The 24,947-nt window shown below is 40.6% G+C and overlaps 1 protein-coding gene across 1 annotated transcript in view; it reads right to left on the bottom strand.

Moving 5' to 3' along the window:
- LOC144003075 (phospholipid-transporting ATPase ABCA1) overlaps nt 1-24,947 on the bottom strand; it is a 74,757-nt gene that overhangs the window by 2,877 nt on the left and 46,933 nt on the right. Inside the window, exons 30-48 of the mRNA XM_077498879.1 lie at nt 21,897-21,995; nt 21,233-21,422; nt 17,648-17,742; nt 17,471-17,576; nt 16,224-16,298; nt 14,523-14,692; nt 14,277-14,454; nt 14,093-14,208; nt 13,321-13,465; nt 11,587-11,710; nt 9,890-10,019; nt 9,704-9,824; nt 8,961-9,023; nt 7,370-7,476; nt 6,483-6,624; nt 5,376-5,510; nt 4,512-4,615; nt 4,331-4,423; nt 1,032-1,275 (exon numbers count right to left, since the gene is read on the bottom strand). Of these exons, the coding sequence (XP_077355005.1) occupies nt 1,032-1,275; nt 4,331-4,423; nt 4,512-4,615; nt 5,376-5,510; nt 6,483-6,624; nt 7,370-7,476; nt 8,961-9,023; nt 9,704-9,824; nt 9,890-10,019; nt 11,587-11,710; nt 13,321-13,465; nt 14,093-14,208; nt 14,277-14,454; nt 14,523-14,692; nt 16,224-16,298; nt 17,471-17,576; nt 17,648-17,742; nt 21,233-21,422; nt 21,897-21,995 (2,437 nt within the window). The remainder of the gene's footprint in view (nt 1-1,031; nt 1,276-4,330; nt 4,424-4,511; nt 4,616-5,375; nt 5,511-6,482; nt 6,625-7,369; nt 7,477-8,960; nt 9,024-9,703; nt 9,825-9,889; nt 10,020-11,586; nt 11,711-13,320; nt 13,466-14,092; nt 14,209-14,276; nt 14,455-14,522; nt 14,693-16,223; nt 16,299-17,470; nt 17,577-17,647; nt 17,743-21,232; nt 21,423-21,896; nt 21,996-24,947) is intronic.

Genomic DNA, 24,947 nt, shown 5'->3' with positions numbered 1-24,947 from the left:
TTCATTCATTTTTAAAAAATGTTATTTCTTATATATAATTGGGATGAACACTTTTTTCAGGCCATGTACTCAATTAGAGTAATTCCGGATGCCAACACAGAGTACCGATAACGGCAGTTTTTTTGGTACATAAAAAAAAAAAAAAAAAAAAAAAATCAAAACATTTAAAATTTTAATAATTAAAAAATGAAGAAATATAGCATTTTCTTTGAAATTGCATGAAATTAATGGCAATTTTCTATTCTTCTAATTCCACATTTGTAGTTCCAGATCGTAAAACGACCACAAGATGAGTATTAATACCATGAAATAAGACCCAATACCGATACCTGGTATCGCCCATCCCTAATATATACATTTCTGTTCAATGCCCTGCATAAAATAGTAGGCATTTAAAAAAGAGAAAATTTAATTTACATGGAATGAAAAAAATAATTAACTCATTCAAACCCTAGAACGTATAAATACGTTTTTTCATACTTTGTCCTTCAATCCCAAAAACATATTTTTTTTTTATATGCTAGAGCATACAGACATGACCTGAAGAGGTTGCTTAAAGCAATGTTAGGTATTCCAAAAAACGGCCAGCAGGTGACAGCAGAGTATAAGAGATCATGTTACAACAAGCTCTTTTTTCCCCATTGTTTTCAACAAGTTTGTGAATCATGATTTAAATGAGCTATATTCTAATGCTAATTGCTGAAAACGGAAACAGATACAAATATACTTTTTTTTCCCCTGATGAAAGAAGATAATCAAATTTTTCTTTTGTTAGGTTCCATGTTTTTATAGCAATAGAATACAATAATGCAAAATCTCGATTCGGACGGCTGCCGGGTTGACGGAACGCTGGTTTATTGGTCAGGAGGGGAGAGAACCAGGATGATGTTTTGAGACGTTACCCATTCAAATCATTGGTGAATTACAATTCATTATAACTATTTTCCAAAAATACATATCGATATTTGAAGGGCTTTTGTGTAAAAGTCAGCGCTACCTTTTCTGCACTTCTGTCATTTCCAAGGCCGTACCTGGTCCAGGGTGGTCTGCGACACCGAGTAGTCGTCGACGCCGAGCGCCCGCCGCTGCTCGGTGAAGTGGCGAAAGATGTGCGCCAGCGCCCCCTGGCTCGCGGGCAGCTGGTACTGCAGCGTGTTGTGATGCTTCTCCTTCAGGACGCTGCCCGGGAACGTCCGCCCCACAAAGTCCTCCACGGGCTTCAAGAGCGGAGGGCGGCCACCCACGCGAACTGTCACCGTGTAGCCGTCACCGAACCTGCAACAGCCGTTAGCATCTTTTGATTATATGAATTATGAATATTTTTATTTAAAAAAAAAAAAAAAAAAAGAGAAACTTCATGTTTCTTAGAATTGGATACATTTGGAGAAGACGGCAAACAATCACTTGCACGCACGCATGCTGGAATGGAGTGCATACGGGGAGGGTGAGCATGCGTTACAAGTGAGCAGCGGGGGGGCAAGATGTGAGCGCCACCGCCTGCGGTGACTTTCTACATGGCTGAGGGGGACGAGACGGAGGCTGAGGTTGGCACGCGTGGATGTGTGCAACTCCAGCGGAGGGCAAAAGCTCATTTCATATGGAGATCATTTTTTGGAGTTTTAATAAATATCACAAAACAGAAACCAAAGTAAAGATTTTTTTTTCTTCTCCCCTGCAGCTGTATAAATGCCAGACAATCAGAGGAGTGGCTTCGTAATGTTACGCTGAGGAATATTGTTTTTGAAAGTTACAAAATATTAAACGTGAGGGCAAAAACGATAAAAAAATAAATAAAAATAAAATATTGGTATAAGAAATGGTTGTTTTAAAAAACAGGCTAAGATATTCAAATAATTTTATGTAATAAACTACAAGAGGGCCAACTTAAATTTTTAGATTTAAAATTTCCATTTTTTTTTTTTTTTTTTTTTTTTTTTTTACAATTTTTAGGAATTAAAGAATCTTGGAAACTATTGAATGATATGAGTCAATAAAATAATTCAATTTTACAAAAATTGGACAACAGGTAGGTTAAAAAAAAAAATGGAAAGGATTTCGCTAAATATCGGACAAGAGCACCTGTTAAATTTGTTCAGTTATATGAGAAAAAAAAACACACAAAAAAAACCTGCCAACAAATACATTAAGAATTTTAAAGAATTCTTTGAATAATCTGAGATGAGCCAACATTTTTTCCCTTTAAAAAAAATCATACTAAATTGTATTATTATTATTATTATTATTATTATTATTATTATTGTTATTAATATATTTATTTATTTATTTTAAAGCAGTTTTGCAAAACATCAAACAAAAGGGTCCAACTAAATTTGGTAAAACTTTACCAAAAATAGGACAGTTATGATACATATAAAAATGACACGAAATGTCCGATGAGAACCAACTGATTTCCCCCCTCACACATTTTGCTGAAAAAAAAATAAAAATGCATTTGCATTCAAAATGAACTCTTTGACCGCCAAAAACGTTTAATAACGATTTGTAAAAACACGATGTATGCCGCTATAAACGTTAAATGACGTCAAATATTTTTTTTATTTCTTTTCTTTTTTTTTTTTTTTTTTTTTTTAAGCAATGGGCAGTGCAATGTCTAAGTGCACCGCTGCCTGGTCAATGGGTTGTGGAATCAGAAACACTCACTAACTGCCGCTGTATGAAATTACAATGAAACACGATGAAATCTGATCAAATAGAACGTTTTCAAGGATGACGCAAATGATCAAAGCCTTTGTCATATTAAAGTTTTTTTTTTTTTTTTTTTTTTTTTTTTTGATAACATGTGGCAGTAAAAGAGTTAATAATTTGAAATGATTATTGAGAATTGTCACAAATTTTACAATCTGACCAAAATATGGGTCAATGCGAGGACCCGATTGGATGGATGAACGTACGAAGGTTGTGACACGGCACGTGGCGGCGCCACAACAGACACGACCTCGTCCTTAATTGCCTTTTCCGCTCATTAACAGGCCGCCACGCCTCATGAAACATTAATCACTGACGAGGAGATGGCGACGCTTAATTAGGAATCATTCGCGACGTGGCGGCTTCAAATGAATAAATAAATAAATAACGAGCTAAATGGATGCCGATGATACTTGTGGAATCTCACGACGGTGCTTCCGATGGGAGGATGGCGCGGGAACAAAAGATGCATTAAGGAACACGTTTACAACCCCGTGTAAAAAAAAAAAAAAAAAAGTGTGCAAAATTGCAGCCGTGTCGTAAACGCACTTTACGGCTCCAAATGGACAAGATGATGCAAGGCTGAGCCGCTAAAACGTCTGCCTGCTACCACTTTGGCAAGCTCAGTCAAGATGTCGAAACAAATAGGAACATTTATTGCCAGGTGAATGGAATGGAGCTTGCCTCCACTATTTGTTATTTATTATTTTGGTCTTCAACCAGTGTGTATTTATTGCAGTGCTTCTCAAATAGTGGGGCGGGCCCCCCAGGTGGGTACGAGGTTCCATCAGCGTTTGACCTCGGGGAACATGCTTTTTTATTTTTTTATTTAGATTTTTTTTTTTTTTTTTTTTTTTACTGTCTTAGAATAAGGTGCAATTGCACCTCCACTACATTAGGGGGCAGTGGCGCTCTCATTATTGGCAGAGTGTGCGCAGGGAGCATTCGCTCGGTGGTGTAGGGGTTTTGTTTGCACTGAGCATGCGCGCTTTGCACACAGCAAAAAAATAAATAAAAATACAAACTAAAAATCAGCACAACTTATTTGATATTTTGATTTGCAGGTTAAAGTTATTTTTTTTTTTAATATTGTGCTCCTGAGTTAATGTTGGTGATCAGTTTGAATGCATTATTATTTATTGATTTGATGTCATTTTATTTTTCCGTATCATATGGTTTGACATGGTCAGCCCCCAAAAAAATGTTTATAGTTTAATTAAGGATTTAATTTTATTTTTGAATTTCAGATGCACTTTAAATCTTTTTTGATACAGTTAATAAAGCTATTCTTTGTTGTAAGTTGGTCCATATTTCTTTTTTTAATTTTTATTCTCTTTTACTTTAATTCGGATACAGTGTTATGCAGAGGTGTGCTTATAACAATTTTATAGACAAATTATACTATGATAAAATAATTGAGAAGTACTGATTTTTTGGAATATCCAGTTTTTGCTGTATTTTATTTATTTTTTTGCACAACTGCAACAAGGACAGAATATAGTAGAAAAAATAAGAAAAAATAAGAAAAAATGAGACAGTTATGAAATACAAACAAAAATCGATATTTTCTCATAAACTTTTTTTCCCAACTTTTCGATATGATTCCGAATGGACGGTCACTCACCTGCTCTTCAGATGCTGAATGCTGCCGAGACATTTGAAGTGTCCGTTCACCATGATGGCCATGCGCGTGCACAGCGCTTCGCACTCCTCCATACTGTTCGCGCAACACAAACATAAGCTCAATTTCTTATTTATTATTCAATATATATATTGTTTGTAATGACAATAAATAAACGGTGCACCTGTGCGAGGTGAGAACGACAGAACGCCCTTCCTTGACCACGCTCAGGATGCAGTCCCACAAGAAGCGGCGAGCTTTGGGGTCCATCCCGGTGGTCGGCTCGTCCTGCCAAAACATTCGCCATGTTGCTTGTTGTGTTCATTTTGAGAAAAAACAAAACAAAAAAAACAGCTGACATTTTGGTTTCGATCAGTTACTCCGAGTAGGTGCCGACATCTTAGTTGCTATCCGACCAAAAAAATTCAGCCACTAAAGCCTGATGGACTTAGCACAGTGCTTCTCAAATAGTGGGGCGGGGCTTCGTCAATTGGGGGTTGACCTCGGGGAATATGCTTTTTTTATTTTTTTATTTTTTTACTGTCAATACAATAAAGTGCAATTGCACCTCCACTACATTAGGGGGCAGTGGCGCTCATGTGCGCAGGGAGCATTCGCTCTGTGGTGTTGGGGTTTTTTGTGTGTCGCAGAGCCTCAAGTGACACGATCAAAAAATATTTAACAGGGACGGACGGAGATAATTATATTTATTTATGTATATTTGGGTCGTGAGATGTTTTCTTCTTCCTAGGGGGGGCATGACAGAAAATAATTGAGAAGCACAGCACTGAATTAGCATCATGAAATTTGGTAGCTATGTTTTCTGTATCATGAATGGAGCCACACAAAAAAGTTTCAAGGAATTTTTTTTCCAAAAAGACACCAGAGTTCTGCCATTTTGGCTTGAGACAGCCATTTTAGGGCCATTTTGGCCATTTTATGGATTTGTCAGAAGTCAACAAATATTTACAAGCTGCTTAAACTTTTGAGACTTTGGGAAAAGTGTTCAATGAATTCCAAGGTGTCTGCAGACTTGTTGTGGGCTCACCAGGAAGACGAGCGGAGGACATCCGATCAAGGCGATGGCGGTGGAAAGTTTGCGCTTGTTGCCGCCACTGTAGGTGCCCGCCGGCTTGGTGGCGTACTTGACCAGGCCCAGTTTCTGAATGCCCCACTCAGCCACCTTTTGGACACGCGCACAGGGATGAACAAGGCCAGATTTTCAGAAAAAGAAAATAGAGGTGTCAGACGATTACATTTTTAATCATAATTAATCGCATGACTTCAATAGTTAACTCACGATTAATCGCAAATTTTATATCTGTTCTAAATGTACAATAAAATATTTTTTTCCTAAGTTTTCATACTCTTGTTAACATGAAAAAACACGGGAAAAAACATGGAAACAAATCGTAAACGAACAGGAATATGGCTGCATCTTTTAGTTATTGATACAGTAATTTCATATTTCATAAAAGTGAGTTCAAATTAAAAAGATGCACTGCACTTTGTGATACTGATTTGTGTTGTGGTCATTTTTCTGCCACTAGATGGCATAATTGCATTTGTAAGACGGTGACAGCTTAATTAATTTTTCTCTTCATATTAAGAGCGATCGAATCTTTCACATGAATTAACTTGTGAAATTCTGCACATTTTTTTAAATTGTAAAACACAAGTTGATCCCAGTCTCCGCAAATATATGCATTATTATGACATTTATTACAGCTCAATTTTGACGTGGATGAGTCTACTGCATTGCTAATAAGGGGCGGCCATTAATCGCACGTTTAAAAAAAAAAAAAAAGTGGCGTTAAAGAACGTTAAATTAACTTAAAATTAACACACCAATTTTGACAAACACTAATAAATACAGTAATTATGAGGACATGTGTACAATTTTGAGGTCAGGTCAGAATTCATTAAATGATGCAGCACCACATTCCACCTACAGGAGCATCGTCACAAACACAACTCATATACACACAATTCATAGAAATATGATTTATGGGGACACATACTAAAGCTCTGTCTTATTTGTCCAAGAAGTAAGAAGTAATCTTTCCTCTCGCACATCTCGACTTGTCCTAAACGTCAACTTTTCTTCCCGCGTCCTCCGTCGCAAACAAACGAGTCGGGCCGGTGTTGCGGTTACCATGGCGACCTCCTTTTCCGGTACCCCTCGCAGCCTGGCGTAGAACTCCAGATGCTCTCTGCCCGTTAGCAGGTCGTTGATGGCGTCAAACTGGGGGCAGTAGCCCATGTTCTGGTGCACGGACCTCATTTCGGTTCTGATGCTGGGACAGGAGAGAACGTTTTCAACAATTTCTTAGACGAGGAGAAGAAATCCTGTTCGATGCAAAGATGTTGCCCTCCAACTAAAATCAGTGGCCTATAACTATATGAATCCATTCATAATTGCTCATAACTCCTCCTTTAATACTAGTTTTATCATTATTCTTAACCCATTCACTGCCAATGACGACTAAAGACGTCAAAAATCCAAGCAAACAGCCAGTGGAAATTTTGACAAGAAATTTGAATTTAGTTTGAGTTATTCATTGTTTTCATTCATAGCTATTAATCATTGTTGTTATGAATAACAACGATGACAACAATTTCATTGCTAAGTGCTACCATCGTGCGTAGAATGGATTCCTGTTGACGTTTTTGTGATCTTTCTTGGTCTTATTGAGACCACATACTGGGTCTCGGCCTCCAAAAGTCAATTTTAGTCGACTAAAATTGCTCTTTATTTTTGTTGACTAAAATTGGATTAAAACTAAAATACAATCAGGTGACTGAGTTATGACTAAGGCTTTAATTAAATTTAGTCAGAAGACTAGAACTAAAACGAAATTATTTTTTTTAAATTAAAATTTTAATTTTAAATTTTCTTTTTTTTTTTTTTTTTCAAAATTAACACTGGCTGTTTGCTTGGATTTTGACGTCTATAGTCGTCATTGGCAGTGAATGAGTTAACATTTTCCTCACGCCTAAGGCGTCATAACGTGATTCTGGTTTTCCAGTTTGGAGGCTCACCTGTGTCCGTTGAGGAAGGCCTCGCCAGCGGAAACGGGGATGTCGCCTGTCAGCATCTTAAAGGTGGTCGTCTTGCCAGCCCCGTTGATTCCCAGCAAGCCGAAGCACTGGCGAAGGAAGGAATGGCTCAATTTAAGACTCAATGCAGATGCGAATAGGGACCGAAAACAAATGATGACAGTCAGACCGGAGTGTGGGCTTGTGACAAGAATTTTAGAAATATGCAACAAAAGGCTGAAATTTGATTAAAATCGGAAAATATTCGTAAAATCGTGAACATTTTGTATGTATGTTTGCTTTTTATTTATGCATTTGTTGTACATATCTAAAAATAAAATTAAATCATTTAAATGAGTTGAGTTGAATTGAAAATTGTGGGAAAAAAAAAATCAGACAACCATTACATTACAAATTTTTAAAAATATTTACAAAATATTAGACAATCAAGAGCCAGCTAAAATGTTTAAATTTCACTAAAATATAAACAACAGCAATTGTTCAGACAACAGTTCGATTAAGAATTTTTAAGAACTTGTTAAGAATTTTAACGACATCTGAACATTTTTTAAGAATTTTTCAGGACATGAAAGAATTGGGAATAAATATGATATTAGTCAACTAGAGGATTCACTTTGGAAAATTAGAAAATAATTCGATTAGGAAATTTTAAGATTTTGCAGAAACTTGAAGAAATGTTAAGAATTTTAAAGACATTCAAAATATTTTAAAGAAATTTTAAGAATATGAAAGAATTAGGAAAATATATAATATTGATCAACTAGAGGATTCACTTTGGAAAATCAGAAAATAATTTGATTAGGAAATTTTAAGATTTTGCAGAAACTTGAAGAAATGTTAAGAATTTTAAAGACATCCAAAATATTTTAAAGAAATTTTAAGGACATGAAAGAATTAGGAATAAATATAATATTGGTGAATTCAAGGATTCACTAGAAAAGAATTTGATTAAGAAATTTTAAGAACTTTGCAGAAACTTTTTAAAATTTTAGGATTCAAATGGAAAAATAATGTCTTAGCAACCTCTTTGTAGCATTACAACAAATACACAAAAATAACAATATACTGGAAGTCAACATGGCCGACAGCGGGGACGGTTGCAGCTGGAAGGTGTTCCGCTGGGTCCCAGTGCCTGCCGGCATGCCATCAATATTCGATTACAGCCCCTCACGGGTCTCACAACTGGTCGCCGGGAACGTGCAGGAGACGGCCTAAGCCGCATGTAAATAATGCACGGAAACGTGCGGCGGCCCGCCGCGAATCCCAATAACGAGCTGCCATTTACACGGCGGCGCTCGGGGATTGATGGCGGCCAATCGCGGCCGCCCGTCAGCATTTGAGATTACGCTAGCGAGTGGTCGCCGGCTGGCGGCGCTCGACGTGTAATCGGGGTGGACGTGACGCTGATTTCTACAAGCAGATTTCTTTGAAAGTTAGTCAAAACAATAAAATGTGGAGTAAAGAAATAAACATGCTGCCTACCATTACGTAACCACATAAATTCCGTTTTTCCATTAAAGAAAAAAAAAAACCCCGCAAATGTGATCACGAGGCGCAGCAGTATTTGGCTCACCTCTGCCGCAGGTATGCCCACGCAGAGCCGATCCACGGCGGGGGTGCGCTTCCCCGGATACACCTGGAGGGAGCACAGCCGGCGAACCCGTCAGGTCGCCAACAACGAGAGCGTGAAGAAAAATCAACAGCAGCAGGGAAGAAGTGGAGGCGGGAAAACAAGCGGAGTGTGTTTGGAACAATTAATGGCAGCCCGGTTGGGGGGTGGCGGCATCAAGGACACCTTCATCACATATTTGCTTGAATAATATTCCAAATATGGTCACTGCATGTGAGTACTCACTGTTTATACATAGAAATATATACATGGAATGAATGGGTGGTAATTTGGTTATTTGTTCGTGTGGGCGTGGCAAATTAACTCATTTGCTCCCAATAACTTATAAATACGTTTTTTTTTTATGTTTTAAGTGCCAAAGACGTATATGTACGTTTTTTTTTATGCTAGAGCATAAAGAAGGCTTTGATGCAGCCTCTCAACTGCAAAGAAGGGTTGCAGAAATGGTAGTTATTACACAAACGGCCAGCAGGTGGCAGCAGAGCAAACGAGATCAACCAGGGCCATGTTGAAAAAAAAAGCTCAATTACTCACAATTCTAAATAGATTCGTGAAAATTGTAAACAAAAATAGTCTCAAAAAAGCTATGGCTGAGCAAGTCTGACATTTTGGTGTAAAGCGGCCATTTTAAGGATTGCTATGCAGGGATGTATAAAAAAACAGAACATTGAAAAAATAAACAACACCTTCGTCAGATCATAAATCTTCAAAAGGTCGTTCTGGGCCTTCCCAGCGTACACCCGCTCCCGTTCACGGGCGACATCCACGTCTTCTTCTTCCACGGGTAACGACTTGGCTGAAATGAACCTGGAAGGGCGAGAAAAACGTGTCAAACTCTCGCTTGGTGGACGGACGGGTGGGCAAGTTGTCACCTGGGTTTACAGAAGAACTTGTACTGAACGAGAAGAGTGACGGCAAACATGACAGCTCCTTGGATGGACATGGCGCACAGGTTCTTGCCCACCATATCCCAGCTAAGCGGCTCCTTGAAGCGATCTTCGCCTAATAATAGGACGACAAAAAATAAGGACAGTTAAACAGTGTTGGAAAAGGATAAAAAAAAAAAAAAAGTGTCTTCTTGGCTGCCAACTGGATTTTTCCAGCTCTTTGAAGTGTTTAGTCGCATTTCTTGGCAACAGTTTTAAAATGCCATTTAGCCTTTAAAAAACATGGAAATCTACGGAGCCTCTAAAGTGACACGGGAGGAAAGAAAAAAAAAAAATATGTTTCTTGTCCAGACGAGAAACTTTCCCTTTCTCGTCGGGACGAGAAACTTTCTCGTCTGGACAATAAAAGTTTCTCGTCCAGAAGAGAAACTTTCCCTTTCTCGTCGGGACAATAAAAGTTTCTCGTCCAGACGAGAAACTTTCCCTTTCCCGTCCAGACAATAAATTTTCTCATCCGGACGAGAAACTTTCTCGTCCGGACAATAAAAGTTTCTCGTCCGGACAAGAAACTTTCTCTTTCTCGGACGAGAAACTTTCCCTTTCTCGTCCGGACGAGAAACTTTCTCGTCTGGACAATAAAAGTTTCTCGTCCAGACGAGAAACTTTCCCTTTCCCGTCCAGACAATAAATTTTCTCATCCGGACGAGAAACTTTCTCGTCCGGACAATAAAAGTTTCTCGTCCGGACGAGAAACTTTCTCGTCTGGACAATAAAAGTTTCCCGTCCAGACGAGAAACTTTCTCGTCCGGACAAGAAACTTTCTCGTCTGGACAATAAAAGTTTCTCGTCCAGACGAGAAACTTTCCCTTTCTCGTCCAGACAATAAATTTTCTCATCCGGACGAGAAACTTTCTCGTCTGGACAATAAAAGTTTCTCGTCCAGACGAGAAACTTTCCCTTTCCCGTCCAGACAATAAATTTTCTCATCCGGACGAGAAACTTTCTCGTCTGGACAATAAAAGTTTCCCGTCCAGACGAGAAACTTTCCCTTTCTCGTCCAGACAATAAATTTTCTCATCCGGACGAGAAACTTTCTCGTCTGGACAATAAAAGTTTCCCGTCCAGACGAGAAACTTTCTCGTCCGGACAAGAAACTTTCTCGTCCGGACAATAAAAGTTTCTCGTCCGGACGAGAAACTTTCTCGTCTGGACAATAAAAGTTTCCCGTCCAGACGAGAAACTTTCTCGTCCGGACAAGAAACTTTCTCGTCTGGACAATAAAAGTTTCTCGTCCAGACGAGAAACTTTCCCTTTCTCGTCCAGACAATAAATTTTCTCATCCGGACGAGAAACTTTCTCGTCCGGACAATAAAAGTTTCTCGTCCGGACGAGAAAAGTTTCTCATCCGGACAAGAAACTTTCTCTTTCTTGTCCGGACGAGAAACTTTCTCGTCTGGACAAAAAAAGTTTCTCGTCCGGACGAGAAAGAGAAAGTTTCTTGTCCGGACGAGAAACTTTCTCGTCCGGACAAGAAACATATTTTTTTTTTTTTCTCCCATGTCACTTTAGGGGCTCCGTAGAAATCACGACTCATCGTGTCATTAATGTTTCTGTACTTGTTCCATAGCTATGCGGCACATTTTGCGACTTGTATGCTGCGTAGCAGATTTGGATGTTCTCACCAAAATTGCTGAAGAGGTTGGCCATGGCTTGGTTCTTGGCCATGTCAATCAGTCCTCTGCCCAGACAGAAGTGAGGGAAGATGAGAAGCACTTGTTTCACAATGTCGTTGATGTACGACACGTTCTAGGAAGTAAGGAAAACACAAACACACACGAATTATATATCTATTGTTTGTACTTGCACTTTTTGGAACCCTTTTCACGACGGAAAAACCTTAAAACAAAGTCATGGGAACGCGGTGGCGAGAGCTAATGTGAGATCAATAGGTGTAATTACAGCACTTCTCTCGGCCGGTTGTTCATCACGCAGATGTGAGAGATTTCTCCTCAACGATGATGAAACGCTCAACACCTCCCCTTTACGCCCATAAATCATTCAGCGGCGCAGGAGTCGCCGAGGCTCTTATCTGACCCGCCGCCGCGTTCCCGCGGCGTGCCGACATTCATAAACGGGGAGGAGGCGGCGGGGTGGGTAGTGGGCTTTATGTGACGGTGGAACTGTACAAACCTCTGATGGAGTAAAATGAGGTACGAGATGCTATGCGGCATGTTTTTTTTCCTGCTAATTTGAAGATTATGTGGCATATGTCAATACAATATATTGCCCATTTATTTGCTCTGTACTTTACTGCTTACAGTATACACTATAGCGTTGCGGCACATTTTATATTCCCAATATTACGTTTGTTTCATGCATTATGTAGACAATTGGCACATTTTTTCAACAGGTGTCAAAATTGGTGCGTTAATTTTGAGTTAATTTAAAGTTCCTTTAACGGCACTCATTGTTTAACGTGCGGTTAATAAACGCTCCTTACTTGGGAAGGCGGTACTGGGGGAATTCCAGTCCTAAGACAGACACGTCCACGTCAAAATTTAGCAGTAATAAATTGAATAATAATGCATATATTTGTGGAGACTGGGGTCAAGTTCTATTTATGTTATGATAGCTCTTAATATGAAAAGAAAAATGCACTGCGCTATCACCAACGTCTTACAATTGCAATTATGCCATCTAGTGGCAGAAAAAAATGACCAACACAATTCAATATCGCAATATTGTTGTTGTTTTTTTCTCTTTTTGACAGTACAGTACATCTTTTTAATTTTAACGAAATTTTTAGGAATTATTATGAAATTACTATATCAACTACTAACAGATACAGCCATATTTCTATTAAGTTTCACATTTTTTCCTACTTTTATGGTAGCAAGAGCATGAAAATGTATTAAAACTAACCCTTAAAAATGATTGTACTGTTTATTGTACTTTTAGAACAGATATAAAATTAGCGATTAATGAGTTAACTATTGAAGTCATGTGATTAATTACGTAGAAAATTTTTATTTGCCTGTAACCGCTAAGAAATATCCATCCATCCATCTAACGCACTAATTTTGACACCCCTATTATAAATATAACCGTCCCGCCAGGTTGTCCAACTTGACCCGTGATGAACTCAAACTGCAGTTTTTCACTAAAATGAACTGTTGTGGCTAATTTACTTAAATTCTACTCTGAAATATGGCTTGTACTCAGTTGATCCCCCCCAAAAATTATGCTCATCATTTTTCAAGAAATTTCAGATTACTATGCAATAAGATAATAATAAATGGTAATATTTTCAGAATGTACTTGACAACCCCGCTCTATGCAACACATTTTGTCATATTTTGCGCCCCCCAATTGCTATGCAGCCGATTCCAGACCGGCTTTGCAGTACTTGTACTTACTTGGTCGTCAAAAAGCTCCATGACGAAGGTGGCCACGCTGCCGTTGATGCCGATGAAGAGGTTGACGCAGGTGAGCACCACATAAGCAGTGCTGGGCACGCTGAACACAAACGACGCCGGGTACATCATGGGCGTGATCGACCACCTGTGGCAAACGTCACGCATGAGCTATGCGGCACTTTTTATATACAAAAGATTACCGTATTTTCCGCACTATAAGGTGCACCTAAAAGCCTTCAATTTTCTCAAAAGCTGACCTTATAATCCGGTGCGCCTTATATATGGATCAATATTGAGCCGCAACAGGTCTCGCTGTCAAGACGCTGTTGGTGACCCTGCACGATCGGTGACGCGCATGCGCAGAAGATCCCGCCATCTTGGATCGTTAGCTAATACGAATACTTTAGCTCAGAGAAAATAATAAAAGAGCTGTTTATTCATTTTGGGAGTGAATGGGAGTTGTCAGAAAGCTGGTTTGTAATCTATTAATAAAGTTTGACTGACCTATCTGACTGTTTTGTTGACATTTCAATGAGCGCAGCACCATCTAATGGATGCATAACGTAACCCCAGCCTCTACTGTAGCGCCTTATATATGGAAAAAGTTTGAAAATATGTCATTCATTGAAGGTGCGCCTTATAGTGCGGAAAATACGGTATATATATTGTCTATTTTGCAGCCCATTTTATGCAATCTACGTTTCATATCCATCATTCATCTAATTTTCTGTACGCGATGCGGAGCATTTCCTGGACACTATTTGTTGCGTACCCGTAAAAAAGCAGCAGCAGGACCAGAGCGGGCAGGTTGGGTCCGGAGACGTACGCCTCTTGTTGGAAGCACAAGAAAATGACGACAACGATGATGCACGGGACGGCGTAGTTGCACTGCAAACGGCACAAATTCATCGTCACCTCTCTGGAAACGTGAATACGGCGGCGGCGGCGCTACGCACCGCGTCCCAGGCGAAATTGGCCAACCAGTAGACGGCCGGGTTGACGCCGCTGACGAACTGCAGGTGCTTGCTTTTGCTCACTCGCTCCTGGATGAGGAAGAGGACGAAGCTGGCGGGGATGAAGGACATGGCGAAGATGACGCAGATGGACACCACCACGTCGGTGGAGCTGGAGGCCCTGCGGGGAACGGCGAGTTGAGCGACGGCACGGTTTTTTTTTCCCTTCGCGACGCAGGCGCCACTCACAAGGCCACAAAGGAGAGCTGCTCCTTGGTCAGGTTGAGGGGGTGACTGGACGCGGAGATGCCGTAATGCCGGGCGTCTGCTCCTGCTGGCAGGCCTGCCCTCAGGATGGCGTTGTTGGCCACGTTGAGGAATGACACCACGCCGTGCCACGCCTGGTTGTAGAACCACACCTGCCCAAGGGGTTTAGTCCAAACCGCAACCAGTGATCAGTGCTTGTGAACCTGGCTTCATAATATGCAATATGAATTCACATGTAGAACAGAACGTATGGTGTTCCACAGGGTTCTATTCCGGAGCCTCTGCTGTTTTCATTGTATCTGTTGCCGCTGTGTTCCATCTTAAGCAAACAGTGGCGGTTGTTTTAACTCTTTTACTGCCACACGTTATCAAAGACAGAGGCTGTGATCATTAACGAAAATAGATACAACGCTTCCATCTGCTGGCCATAGTTTAGAGTGTTTTCAATTCCACAACCCATTGACCAGGCAGCGCTGCACTTTGATGTTGCACTGAGAATAAAAAAAAAAAAAATGTTGACGTTATTTAATGTTTATGGCAATATACGTCGTGATTTTACTGATCGTTATTAAACGTTTTTGGCGGTCAAAGAGTTAAAGTGCTCGATAAAGTGAGTGATGAGAGTCAGCGTCCTAACTGTATGATTTGTAATGCCAAGTTGAGCATTTATAGTCCAGCATGAAACTTCCTTAAAGGGGAAGTCAATGTTAAACGTTTCCTGACAATAAAATGTTCTATGTGACTTCACTAGTCTAACTCATTCACTCGCAGCCATTTTGACTGAAGCAACCCCCGTTGGCCCCCGGCTGTTTTACTGGATTTTGACTGATTTTGCAAGGCCCACAGAATATTTTGTTTTATTGCTATAAAAACATGGAACCTACCAAAAGAGTGTCTTCTTTCATCAGGGGGGGAAAAAAAGGTATATTTCTATATATTTCTGTTTTGCAGCAATTAGCATTAGAAAATAGGTAAGTTTCATCAATATTCACATTGCTGGTGAAAACACTGACAAAAAGAGCTTGTTGCCCTGTCTGATCTCTTATACCCTGCTGCCACCTGCTTGCCAATTTTGTAATAACTACCATTGCTTCAACTGCTCTCTTCAGTTCAGAGGCTGCATAAAAGGCTTCTGTATGCTCTAGCATTAAAAAAACAAACAAAAAAACCCCCAAAAAACATATAAATACATGTTTGGGACACTGGCTACAACATATTTATACGGTTTTGGGAGCAAATGAGCTAAACATGACATTATGATTAATATTACATTAATCAGTACATTAATCATTAATCATCATTAATCAATACATAAGTTTGCCACTTGCTGTCGACTTAAGATGACATCACAGTTGCTCGGCACATTAACTAGGCAAAGTAACGGCACATTATTGCTATACTGTACTTCCGCGTTTCCATTTTTTGCACCGTTCACGATACAAAGAGCGTTTAAAAAGTGGGTCAAGAATCTGTTGCGGCGTTCGGGGTGCAATGAAAAAAAAAAAAAGCGAGAGAATGGATGAAAGACAAAAGGCGGAGGGAGCGGGCGCCCCGCTGACGCCACCGCACTAATTAGGAGCGTGCGGCGCTTGGAGTGTCGGCGACAAACACTCGCTGCATGGCTTTCGTCGGCCTGCTCTCTCATGTACACACACACTCTCACGCATACACGTACACGGCTACCTTCAGATTGTGTTTGCTTCCCAGCTTCTTGAGCACCGTCTCGGCTGTGCGGAGGAGCTCGTCCGTCACGTTGGCCTAATGAAGACGAGGCAAAGCAAGACTTAATTGGACACACTCGGCAAACTTGGACAGTTCGGAAGTGGAATGCGGCGCCAGAGGAGCAACCAGGTTAAAAATGATCTCGCCTCCGTTTTGGGGGCCCCGCGGAAAACGAGAGTCGACGAAATGACAGGCCGTCGACTTACGTCGCCGCCACGCTGTTTTCCGAGCCGGCCGCGTTACGCGTGTGATTTAAATGCAAATGGACGCCCCCCCCTGTCGGGGCTCAAATTGATCATCAGAGCGACGGGGAGAGAGCGCATGTGGCATGGAGTGAGGAGAAAAGCACTAAGGAAAAAAGTGAGGCCTACCTTTGCAAACATCCCTTTTAACTCATTCACTGCCAATGACGACTAAAGACGTCAAAAATCCAAGCAAACAGCCAGTGCAAATTTTGACAAGAAATTTGAATTTAGTTTTAGTTATTCATTGTTTTCATTCATAGTTGTTAATCATTGTTGTTATGAATAACAACGATGACAACAATTTCATTGCTAAGTGCTACCATCGTGCGTAGAACGGATTCCTGTTACCCTACAACACGGGCGTTGACGTTTTTGTGATCGGTCTTGGTCTTACTGAGACCACATACTGGGTCTCGGCCTCCAAAAGTCAATTTTAGTCGACTAAAATTGCTCTTTATTTTTGTTGACTACAATTGGATTCAAACTAAAATACAATCAGGTGGCTGAGTTATGACTAAGGCTTTAATTAAATTTAGTCAGAAGACTAGAACTAAAACTAAATTATTATTATTATTTTTTTTAATTAAAATTTTAATTTTTCTTTTTCTTTTTTTTTTTCAAAATTAACACTAGCTGTTTGCTTGGATTTTTTTAGTTGTCATTGGCAGTGAATGAGTTAAAAAAACACCTTTTGAAAAGTCGGACGGATTCGTGTAAAATGAGAACAAGTGATTTGACTTTGCACTGTAAAAAATTTTGGAGAGAGGTAAATATAATCCACAAAAATTAGTATTTAGTACTTGTGAGTTCGTCAAGATATGAATCATCAATCGCACAATGTTTTTATCGTATAGGAAAAATAGCTACTATAACAGCAACTTATTGAGTAGAATGAATGAACTGAAGTGGAACCCGAAGGCACCGATCATGTTGCTCTTGTGGCTGCATGACGGGATTTCTTACCCGGGAGTAATTGAAGATATCGTTCAGGTTCTGGAACGAGGCTTCAATTGCTGCCTCACTCAGGCGGACTTGGGAGTTGACAGCTCCAACTGAGATCCCACCATACCTTTTTTTTTTTTTTAAACAAAAATGTAAACATCAAAGCAGACGTCTCCATTTCTACTACATTTCTACTACCTGGTTTTGCCAGAGTGCTCAAAAGTCTTGACCAGGAAGTCGGTCATATTCCGGCCTGTTAAGTCCAGGAGTGTGTCAGTTGTGTTCTGGATCCTCTATTAAAAACAATTACATCAAAGGAATAAATAAAGCATCTTCATAACAGTCAATTAAGTGGAAAAGAAAAAGAAAAAAGAAAATGCTGGCTGATGTCAAAGGAGCCTAATTAGATGCCCTTCTGTGAATAAATGGTTACATTGAAACCTCCAATTAGGAAGACACTCTGCGATGCGGATTGGCCACGCTGCTTGAACCCGTGCGTGTTTAGAGCGCTGACATCATCCTAATTAAAGCTGCGACCGACTGGCCGAGGTACGCCGGACAGAGCAGAATCGTTAAGACTTTTCCTATTTTACGGCACCCAACTTGGCTGCCATGCTCGAACGAAAAATTTTCACATTTCAGCATCGCTTTGTTCAAATTTGATAGTGATGGGGCAAATTTGCAAGAACAACTCAAATTTAATATGAAGCTCGAAGCAAAAAATGTTGACGTTAACTCTTTTACTGCCACACTTTATTAAAAAAAAACAAAAAAAACAACCCCCACTGCCAGCGGATTTCGAGGATTTTTCGACTCATTTTTCCAAGCAAACAGAATATTGTGTTCTCTTGCTACGTAAACAACATTTTGTCCACAACAGTGACTTTGATACTATTTTTTGTTTAGTGACGCGCCGTCAAATTAGGTTTAATGTTACAGAGGCTTTGATCATTCACGTCAGCCTTGAAAACGTTCTATTTCATCAGATTGCGTCATGTTTCATTGGAATTCGCAGCTCTAGTTAGGGCCCGAGCAGCTATCGCTGCCATCTGCTGGCCATAGTTAGTGGGTGTTTTTGATTTCACAACTCATTGACCCGACTGCGCTGCACTTGGACGTTGCACTGACCACTGATATATAGAAAAAAAAAAATAATAAAAAATTTACGTTTATGGCGGCATACATCGTGATTTTACTAAACGTTATTAAACGTTTTTGGCGGTCAAAGAGTTAATCATTTTTGTGAAACCTGTAAAAACAACTGACATAAGAACAGCTATTTATTTTAGAATTCAATCGCACTCTTACTACTTTTTTCGCAAAGGATTTTGGCCCCTAGCCCCAGCAAATAAGGAGACAACATTTTTTGAATTGCTTCTCATTTTTCCGAACACCTTAAGATGCCACTTTGGTACTGAGCAACACAAAAAAAAAAAAACGTTGGCCGAGCATCCGTCAGGAGAAGAAGATGTCGTATGACGAGACAAAGAAGAAAAAGGCAACTAGCCATCTGGTTTAGCAATCAGGCGACAAAGCAACCTTGGCTTATCTGTGAACAAACACGCCAGCGAATGCAGCGTGGCTCTAATTACGTTGGCTGGGCTCCATATGACGGCATCTGTTGTTCCAAAACAGCTTCGCGCTTTGCATTCCGCCTTTGGAAAGTTGCAGGTGTGTGAGGCAAATGCAAAAAAAAAAAGCCAACAAGTAATCACATCGAACGGAAACCAGATAAGACGGCGGATTTTCAACGCCGTTCTTTTCGGATTGCCACGTCGCTCCGAGGCAAAATTCAAATGTTATCTCGTGCGGCGGGGGGGGAAAGAAAAGTCTTTAACATTTAAACATGTTGTGTTCGGCTCTGTGGTCAAGAGTTCTTCCGCAGATAAGCGTTGTCTCGCGCGTTTGCCAAATTGCTTACGGACTACAGCCGTTTATTGGAGCGTGCAGCTTCGGGTGCGCTTTCAGCGGAAGCGCTCACATTCGGTGCCGCTCAACCAAGCAGCACTTCGGGGAAATGAATTTGATGGGAATTCTTGGGGAAAACGTGCCTGTAAAATTATGAAAGTTAGAATTGCATCAAAGTTTGCAGAAGAATTTTTTTAGATTTTCAGTAGATGAATATTGATTGATTGTGTGCTTCTCTCCACAAACTATGATATAGTTTTCAATATGTGGGATGCAAAATGGCTCGACAATTCAGTTTAAAAGTAGAACAATTTAATTTGGTTCAATTCAGGGAGATTATGATTCTATTCAGTATGTATAGTGCTGCTCAGAGAGGGAATGATGCAATGACTTTTTTTGTTACGTTATTTTACATATATTTGAATGAACTTGTCAGTACTGTAAATGTGCCATTTCCGATATATCTCTTCAATAAAAGATGATTCGATATGTATCTCAATATATTTATAAGTGGGACGATTCGATTCCACGGAAGCATAGAGCTGCCAATGCGGAGTAAACATTTTTGCGAGTATGTTCGAACATACTTGCAAATATGTTCAAACGTATTGAAATATGTTCGAACATACTCGCAAATATGTTCGAACATACTCGCAAATATGTTTGAACGTACATGTAGGCTACATGCTACATGCTAAAGTTAGCATACCTTCCCATAATGCTACGGGCTATTATTTGCGCACGCGCGAGGCATTTGGGCCACATGACCAATTCATTCGAAAATTAAGTAGAAAAAAACCCCAGTGTTTATTCGTAACTTTTACGATTTATTATGTCTGCTGTGCACGATTTAGGTTCGTCATTTTTTTCACTCGCGCATGCGCAAATAATACCCCGTGGGTAGGTATGCTAACTTTGTAGCATGTAGCCTACAAGTACGTTCGAACATATCTGCGAGTATGTTCGAACGTACTCGCCAGCCAAAAATGTTTACTCCACATTGGCAGCTCTACGCTTCCGTACGATTCCGTATAAAACTGGTTCAAACTGTTTTTTGTTACATCCCTAATTATTATCCTGCATTTTTTTTTAATTCTCCGTTGTTACTGAATTGTCCAGTCACAATGTGACAAAGGCGGTCTTAACAGGTGGACACCACGGACCTCTGCCTTAAATTTGAGCCAGTAAAAAAAAAACCCAGACAACCCTGAGAGAACTTCGCCCAAACGACACGCTCAGACTCGGCTCAGCAATTTGCAAACAAATTCTGTCGCCGGCTCTTCATCTACGACGGCAGAGTCAATACCTGGCAATTGATGGTGGGCTTAGCGCCGCCTGCCATTTCCATGGAAACGATGATTTCACACCTCCCGCGGTGTCAGTGCTTTTTTTAAATTTTTTATTTTTTTATTTTCTTGTCTTCTCTCGAGTTTCTCAAGGACGGCATAGTGAGGACGGGCGGGATTAAAGGAGCCAGCGAAGAAGCGGCCACACTTTGTCATGATTTATTCAACAGGGGAAGCTTTCGGAAAAAGGGAAGTTGGGGGGGGGGGTCAAAGGAAATTCATCCTGGCGATGTGCTTGGCTTTGCGTGGGTGGGTGGTCTCTGTCACAGAAGTACATCAGTCATGCCCACACTAATCTATTTCTCCTCATTGACCGTCTCGGGGAAAATAATTTGTTCAAGTCTTCGGTCAATTCAATTATCAATCAGGGTGGAGCAGACCGAGAGGCAATGGATGTAGTTTACAGCTTTTTTTTTTTGGTTTTGTTTTGTTTTAGTATTCTAATTATTACTCCAGCCACGAAATTTCCAGTTTGCGGCATCATCTAAAATGACAAATGACGACTTCTGACGCTCAAATCAAGCGATACCTGAGGAGGCGGGAGCCCCCCTGCGGCGGGTGGACAGTCAGGCAGCATGATTTGGCGTCGAGGAGTGCTGCACTGGCAAGAAGGCGACGGGTCGGACATGGTCCAGTTGCCCTCCAGGAAGACGTCGACCACCGACTGGTCCACGGATGGCGTGAACCAATGGGAGAGGCGGGAGACACAAGGGAAGCCCCTGCGGCGAAATGTTCAAACGTACAGTATCTAAGTCACAAGTTTTCACAACAATGTCTTTTTTTTTAAAGGCAACATTTCAGTGAGTATTAATTTTTGTGGCTTGTAAAATGCAAGATGAACCCTGATGAGTTTGGTATTGAGCAGCCGGGACAGAGAAAATGATTTGGGTAATTTATTGCTAATAAAGTTGGAGCATTTGAAATGCCACCAAAATATTCGGGTATTATGCAAAAGATTCATATGATAAACTGTGAGTATGAAACACGAAACCAGCATTTGAGTTCATTTCTTTCTGCAGCATTTTGGCTTTCGCAATCAATTTCCGGTTTATTGGCTCATTATTTCCCCGTTGCCAATGCTTGAGGCGAGAGTGGCTTTTTACAGCTGCTGCTGCCACAGAGCCGCACTCGTGTTGGATATTATATATCACCGATATTAGCCATCAACAGGCCGAGGGGAAAAAAACACTCACGGGATCGGGTCGGAATCCATGCAACGCGTTCCAAAGCCGGGATTGTTCACCAGGGTTTCCACCACTTCAGAAACGTTTGCGTTTCCAGGTGCATCGTTACTGTAAAGGATTGAAACATAATCAATATGACATCTGGAGAAGTATCCCACATAAAAGCCATCGTGTCCTAGATGGCGTTCCCAAGGATCTTCTTGGTAGGAAAACCTGGAAGTACCAAGTCTAAAGACTGAGATTTCCTTGGCAGACAAGTAGTCCTCACCTCGTTCTGTGGTAATACCTGCCAATCTGTCTGGTTCAGGTTAAGAGTGGGTGCCCTCTACATTGTGACTACCCATCAGAAGTACTTTGGGATCCTCCTCTGGAAAAGCATACTTAAAGTAGTAATAGTATCCCAGTTTCCTCAAGGACTTGATACCAAAGACTTCCAGTTTAAGGTCTTGCAACTGTAAAACCTGCAAACTTAAGACTTTCAGTTTTGCCCAGTGACCACCCATCTTCTAGTTGACAATTAACTCATTCACAAAAAACAAACAAACAAACAAAAAAACTGTACGGTATATTTTTTTATCTGTTAGCGTCAGAATTAGCGTTAGAATTGGCTAAGTTTCATCATTATTCACAAATTGAAAAGACTTGGAAAAAGAGCTTGTTGCAACATGGACCTGGTTGATCTCTTGTACTTTGCTGCCACCTGCTGGCCATTTTTTTTTTTTTTTGTAATAACTACTATCGCTTTAAGCAACCACTTCAGGTCAGAAACTGCAAAACCTGCAAACTTAAGACATTCATTTTTGCCCAGTGACCACCCATCTTCTAGTTGACAATTAACTCATTCACAAAAACAAAAAACAAAAAAAAACTGTACGATATATATATTTTTTTTAGAATTAGCGTCAGAATTAGCGTTAGAATGAGCTAAGTTTCATCATTATTCACAAGCCTGTTGAAAATACTTGGAAAAGGAGCTTGTTGCAACATGGACCTGGTTGATCTCTTGTACTTTGCTGCCACCTGCTGGCCGTTTTTTTTTTTTTTTTTTGGTAATAACTACCATCGCTTTAAGCGACCACTTCAGGTCAGAAACTGCAAAACCTGCAAACTTAAGACATTCATTTTTGCCCAGTGATCACCCATCTTCTAGTTGACAATTAACTCATTCACAAAAACAAAAACAAAAAAAAACTGTACGATATATCTTTTTTTAGAATTAGCGTCAGAATTAGCATTAGAATTAGCTAAGTTTCATCATTATTCACAAGCCTGTTGAAAATACTTGGAAAAAGAGCTTGCTGCAACATGGACCTGGTTGATCTCTTGTACTTTGCTGCCAACTGCTGGCCGTTTTTTTTTTTTTTTTTTTTTTTTTTGGTAATAACTACCGTCGCTTTAAGCGACCACTTCAGGTCAGAAACTGCATCAAAGCCTTCATACAAAAACTCTAGCAAACAAAAACCTATAAATACGTTTTTGGGAGTGAGTGAGTTAAGAATTATAAGGGTACCTACCAAGTGATTTTCCACAGAGACTTTGTGGCAAAAGAATGCAGTCTTTGCTCGTAGCCATAAAACCTCGAAGCACCAGGACGCTAAAGATTTGGAATTTCAGTTTTAACCCGGTGACCAGGGAAACCTCTGGGTCATGACAATATGTTTGAAAAAAATGTCCTGTAGTAGCAGTTGTGTCCTTTTTGGTGTTTTTAAGAATGATCTGTGCACCCAAGATTTTTCTTCAAGGACATGGTGGCAAAGGAGTCCAGTCTAAGATCTGACTGCCAGAAAACACTATAAGGAGTCCTGTACTTTCAAGTTTTTCCTGTGCCCAATAACAGTCTCTTCAGTAGGGCTGTCATGACTCGCGTCATGCAGGAGTAATGTTTGGGTCTCATGTCTCATGTCTTGGGGTCACGCCTGGGTTAAGTTTGAGTGAGGTTCATGACCGTGCGCCAGAGTTCACGACCCGTTACGTGTCTGTTTTGGTATTGATGTAACCAGCATCCAGTTTCAACTCGTTTTAGGCTACCTGATGTCTGGACTAGATGATGTCAAGGATCTTTTATGCTATATGAGGTTTTCTGATGTCAGGAACTATCTGTAATTACAGAGTCAACAACCAATCAGAGAATTCCATGTCAGTGCTAGTACTCACATGTCTAGTCACAACCAATGAGATTGCTTGACTGTCTATATAAGGGTCCGGAGAACTGCGTGTGTTTTGCCGGATTATTGCAAGCGGGTTGCGCAACTGTTCCTGTGTACAGATCTCATAGGTTCTGCTTCTCAACTTGGTAGCAACAAACCCGGGAGCAGCAATACTTCAAAGAATTGACATTTCCTCCATTAACCAATCAAGGAAATCCATCAAATACCCATCAGCCATGATAAATGCTCATTACGCAGCAAAATCCTTCTCCCTCGTGTCGGCTCAAGCGCACACACACGAAGCACATACTGCAATGTCCATAAAGATCAGATATGGCTCTCGGCCAACGATGACCACAAGCAAGTCGGCCGTGTGGATTATTACAGTGCTCATTGTCTCATTTGGAGGCATCTCCATGAAGGTCGCGCGGCCATTTCCTTAGCCACCACTGAGCGTAATCGAAGTGGCCCCGTTGTAAAAATGGATGATGTGCAGCCATCTGTTCTGCAATTAACAATGGCTGGGTTACCACAGTGTTCCAAGGTAATAAAAAGCCGACTCGGGCATTGCGTATATACACCGAAAAGGCGGAACTAATGAATCCGGGCACCAAGGAAGAGCTGAGCTATTAGAGGGAAGCTTGAGAAAAGCACAAGGCTAACATACTAGCAGGGTTCACAACCTCTTCCATCATAATGACTCATCAGCGCGAGGTAAACGGGACGGTTTATGAGGCACGCCTCCGTGGAGAGACGTGTGGTCGCTTTTAAGTGGGCAGTTTCAAGGTCACTCGAGCGAAAAGACAATATTCGGTAATTGGTCAGAGCGAAGGTCGACGGGATGTAGTTTGAAAATTACAACTATGGAAAAAGTTGTTAACAAGGCGACGCCACCATATCGGCGGCAAAAAAG

The sequence above is a fragment of the Festucalex cinctus genome, chromosome 16 (assembly GCF_051991245.1).
Source record: "Festucalex cinctus isolate MCC-2025b chromosome 16, RoL_Fcin_1.0, whole genome shotgun sequence".
Classification (NCBI taxonomy): Eukaryota; Metazoa; Chordata; class Actinopteri; order Syngnathiformes; family Syngnathidae; genus Festucalex; species Festucalex cinctus.
The sequence above is the reverse complement of the archived record's forward strand: the minus strand, read 5'-3'. Positions and strand labels throughout refer to the sequence as shown.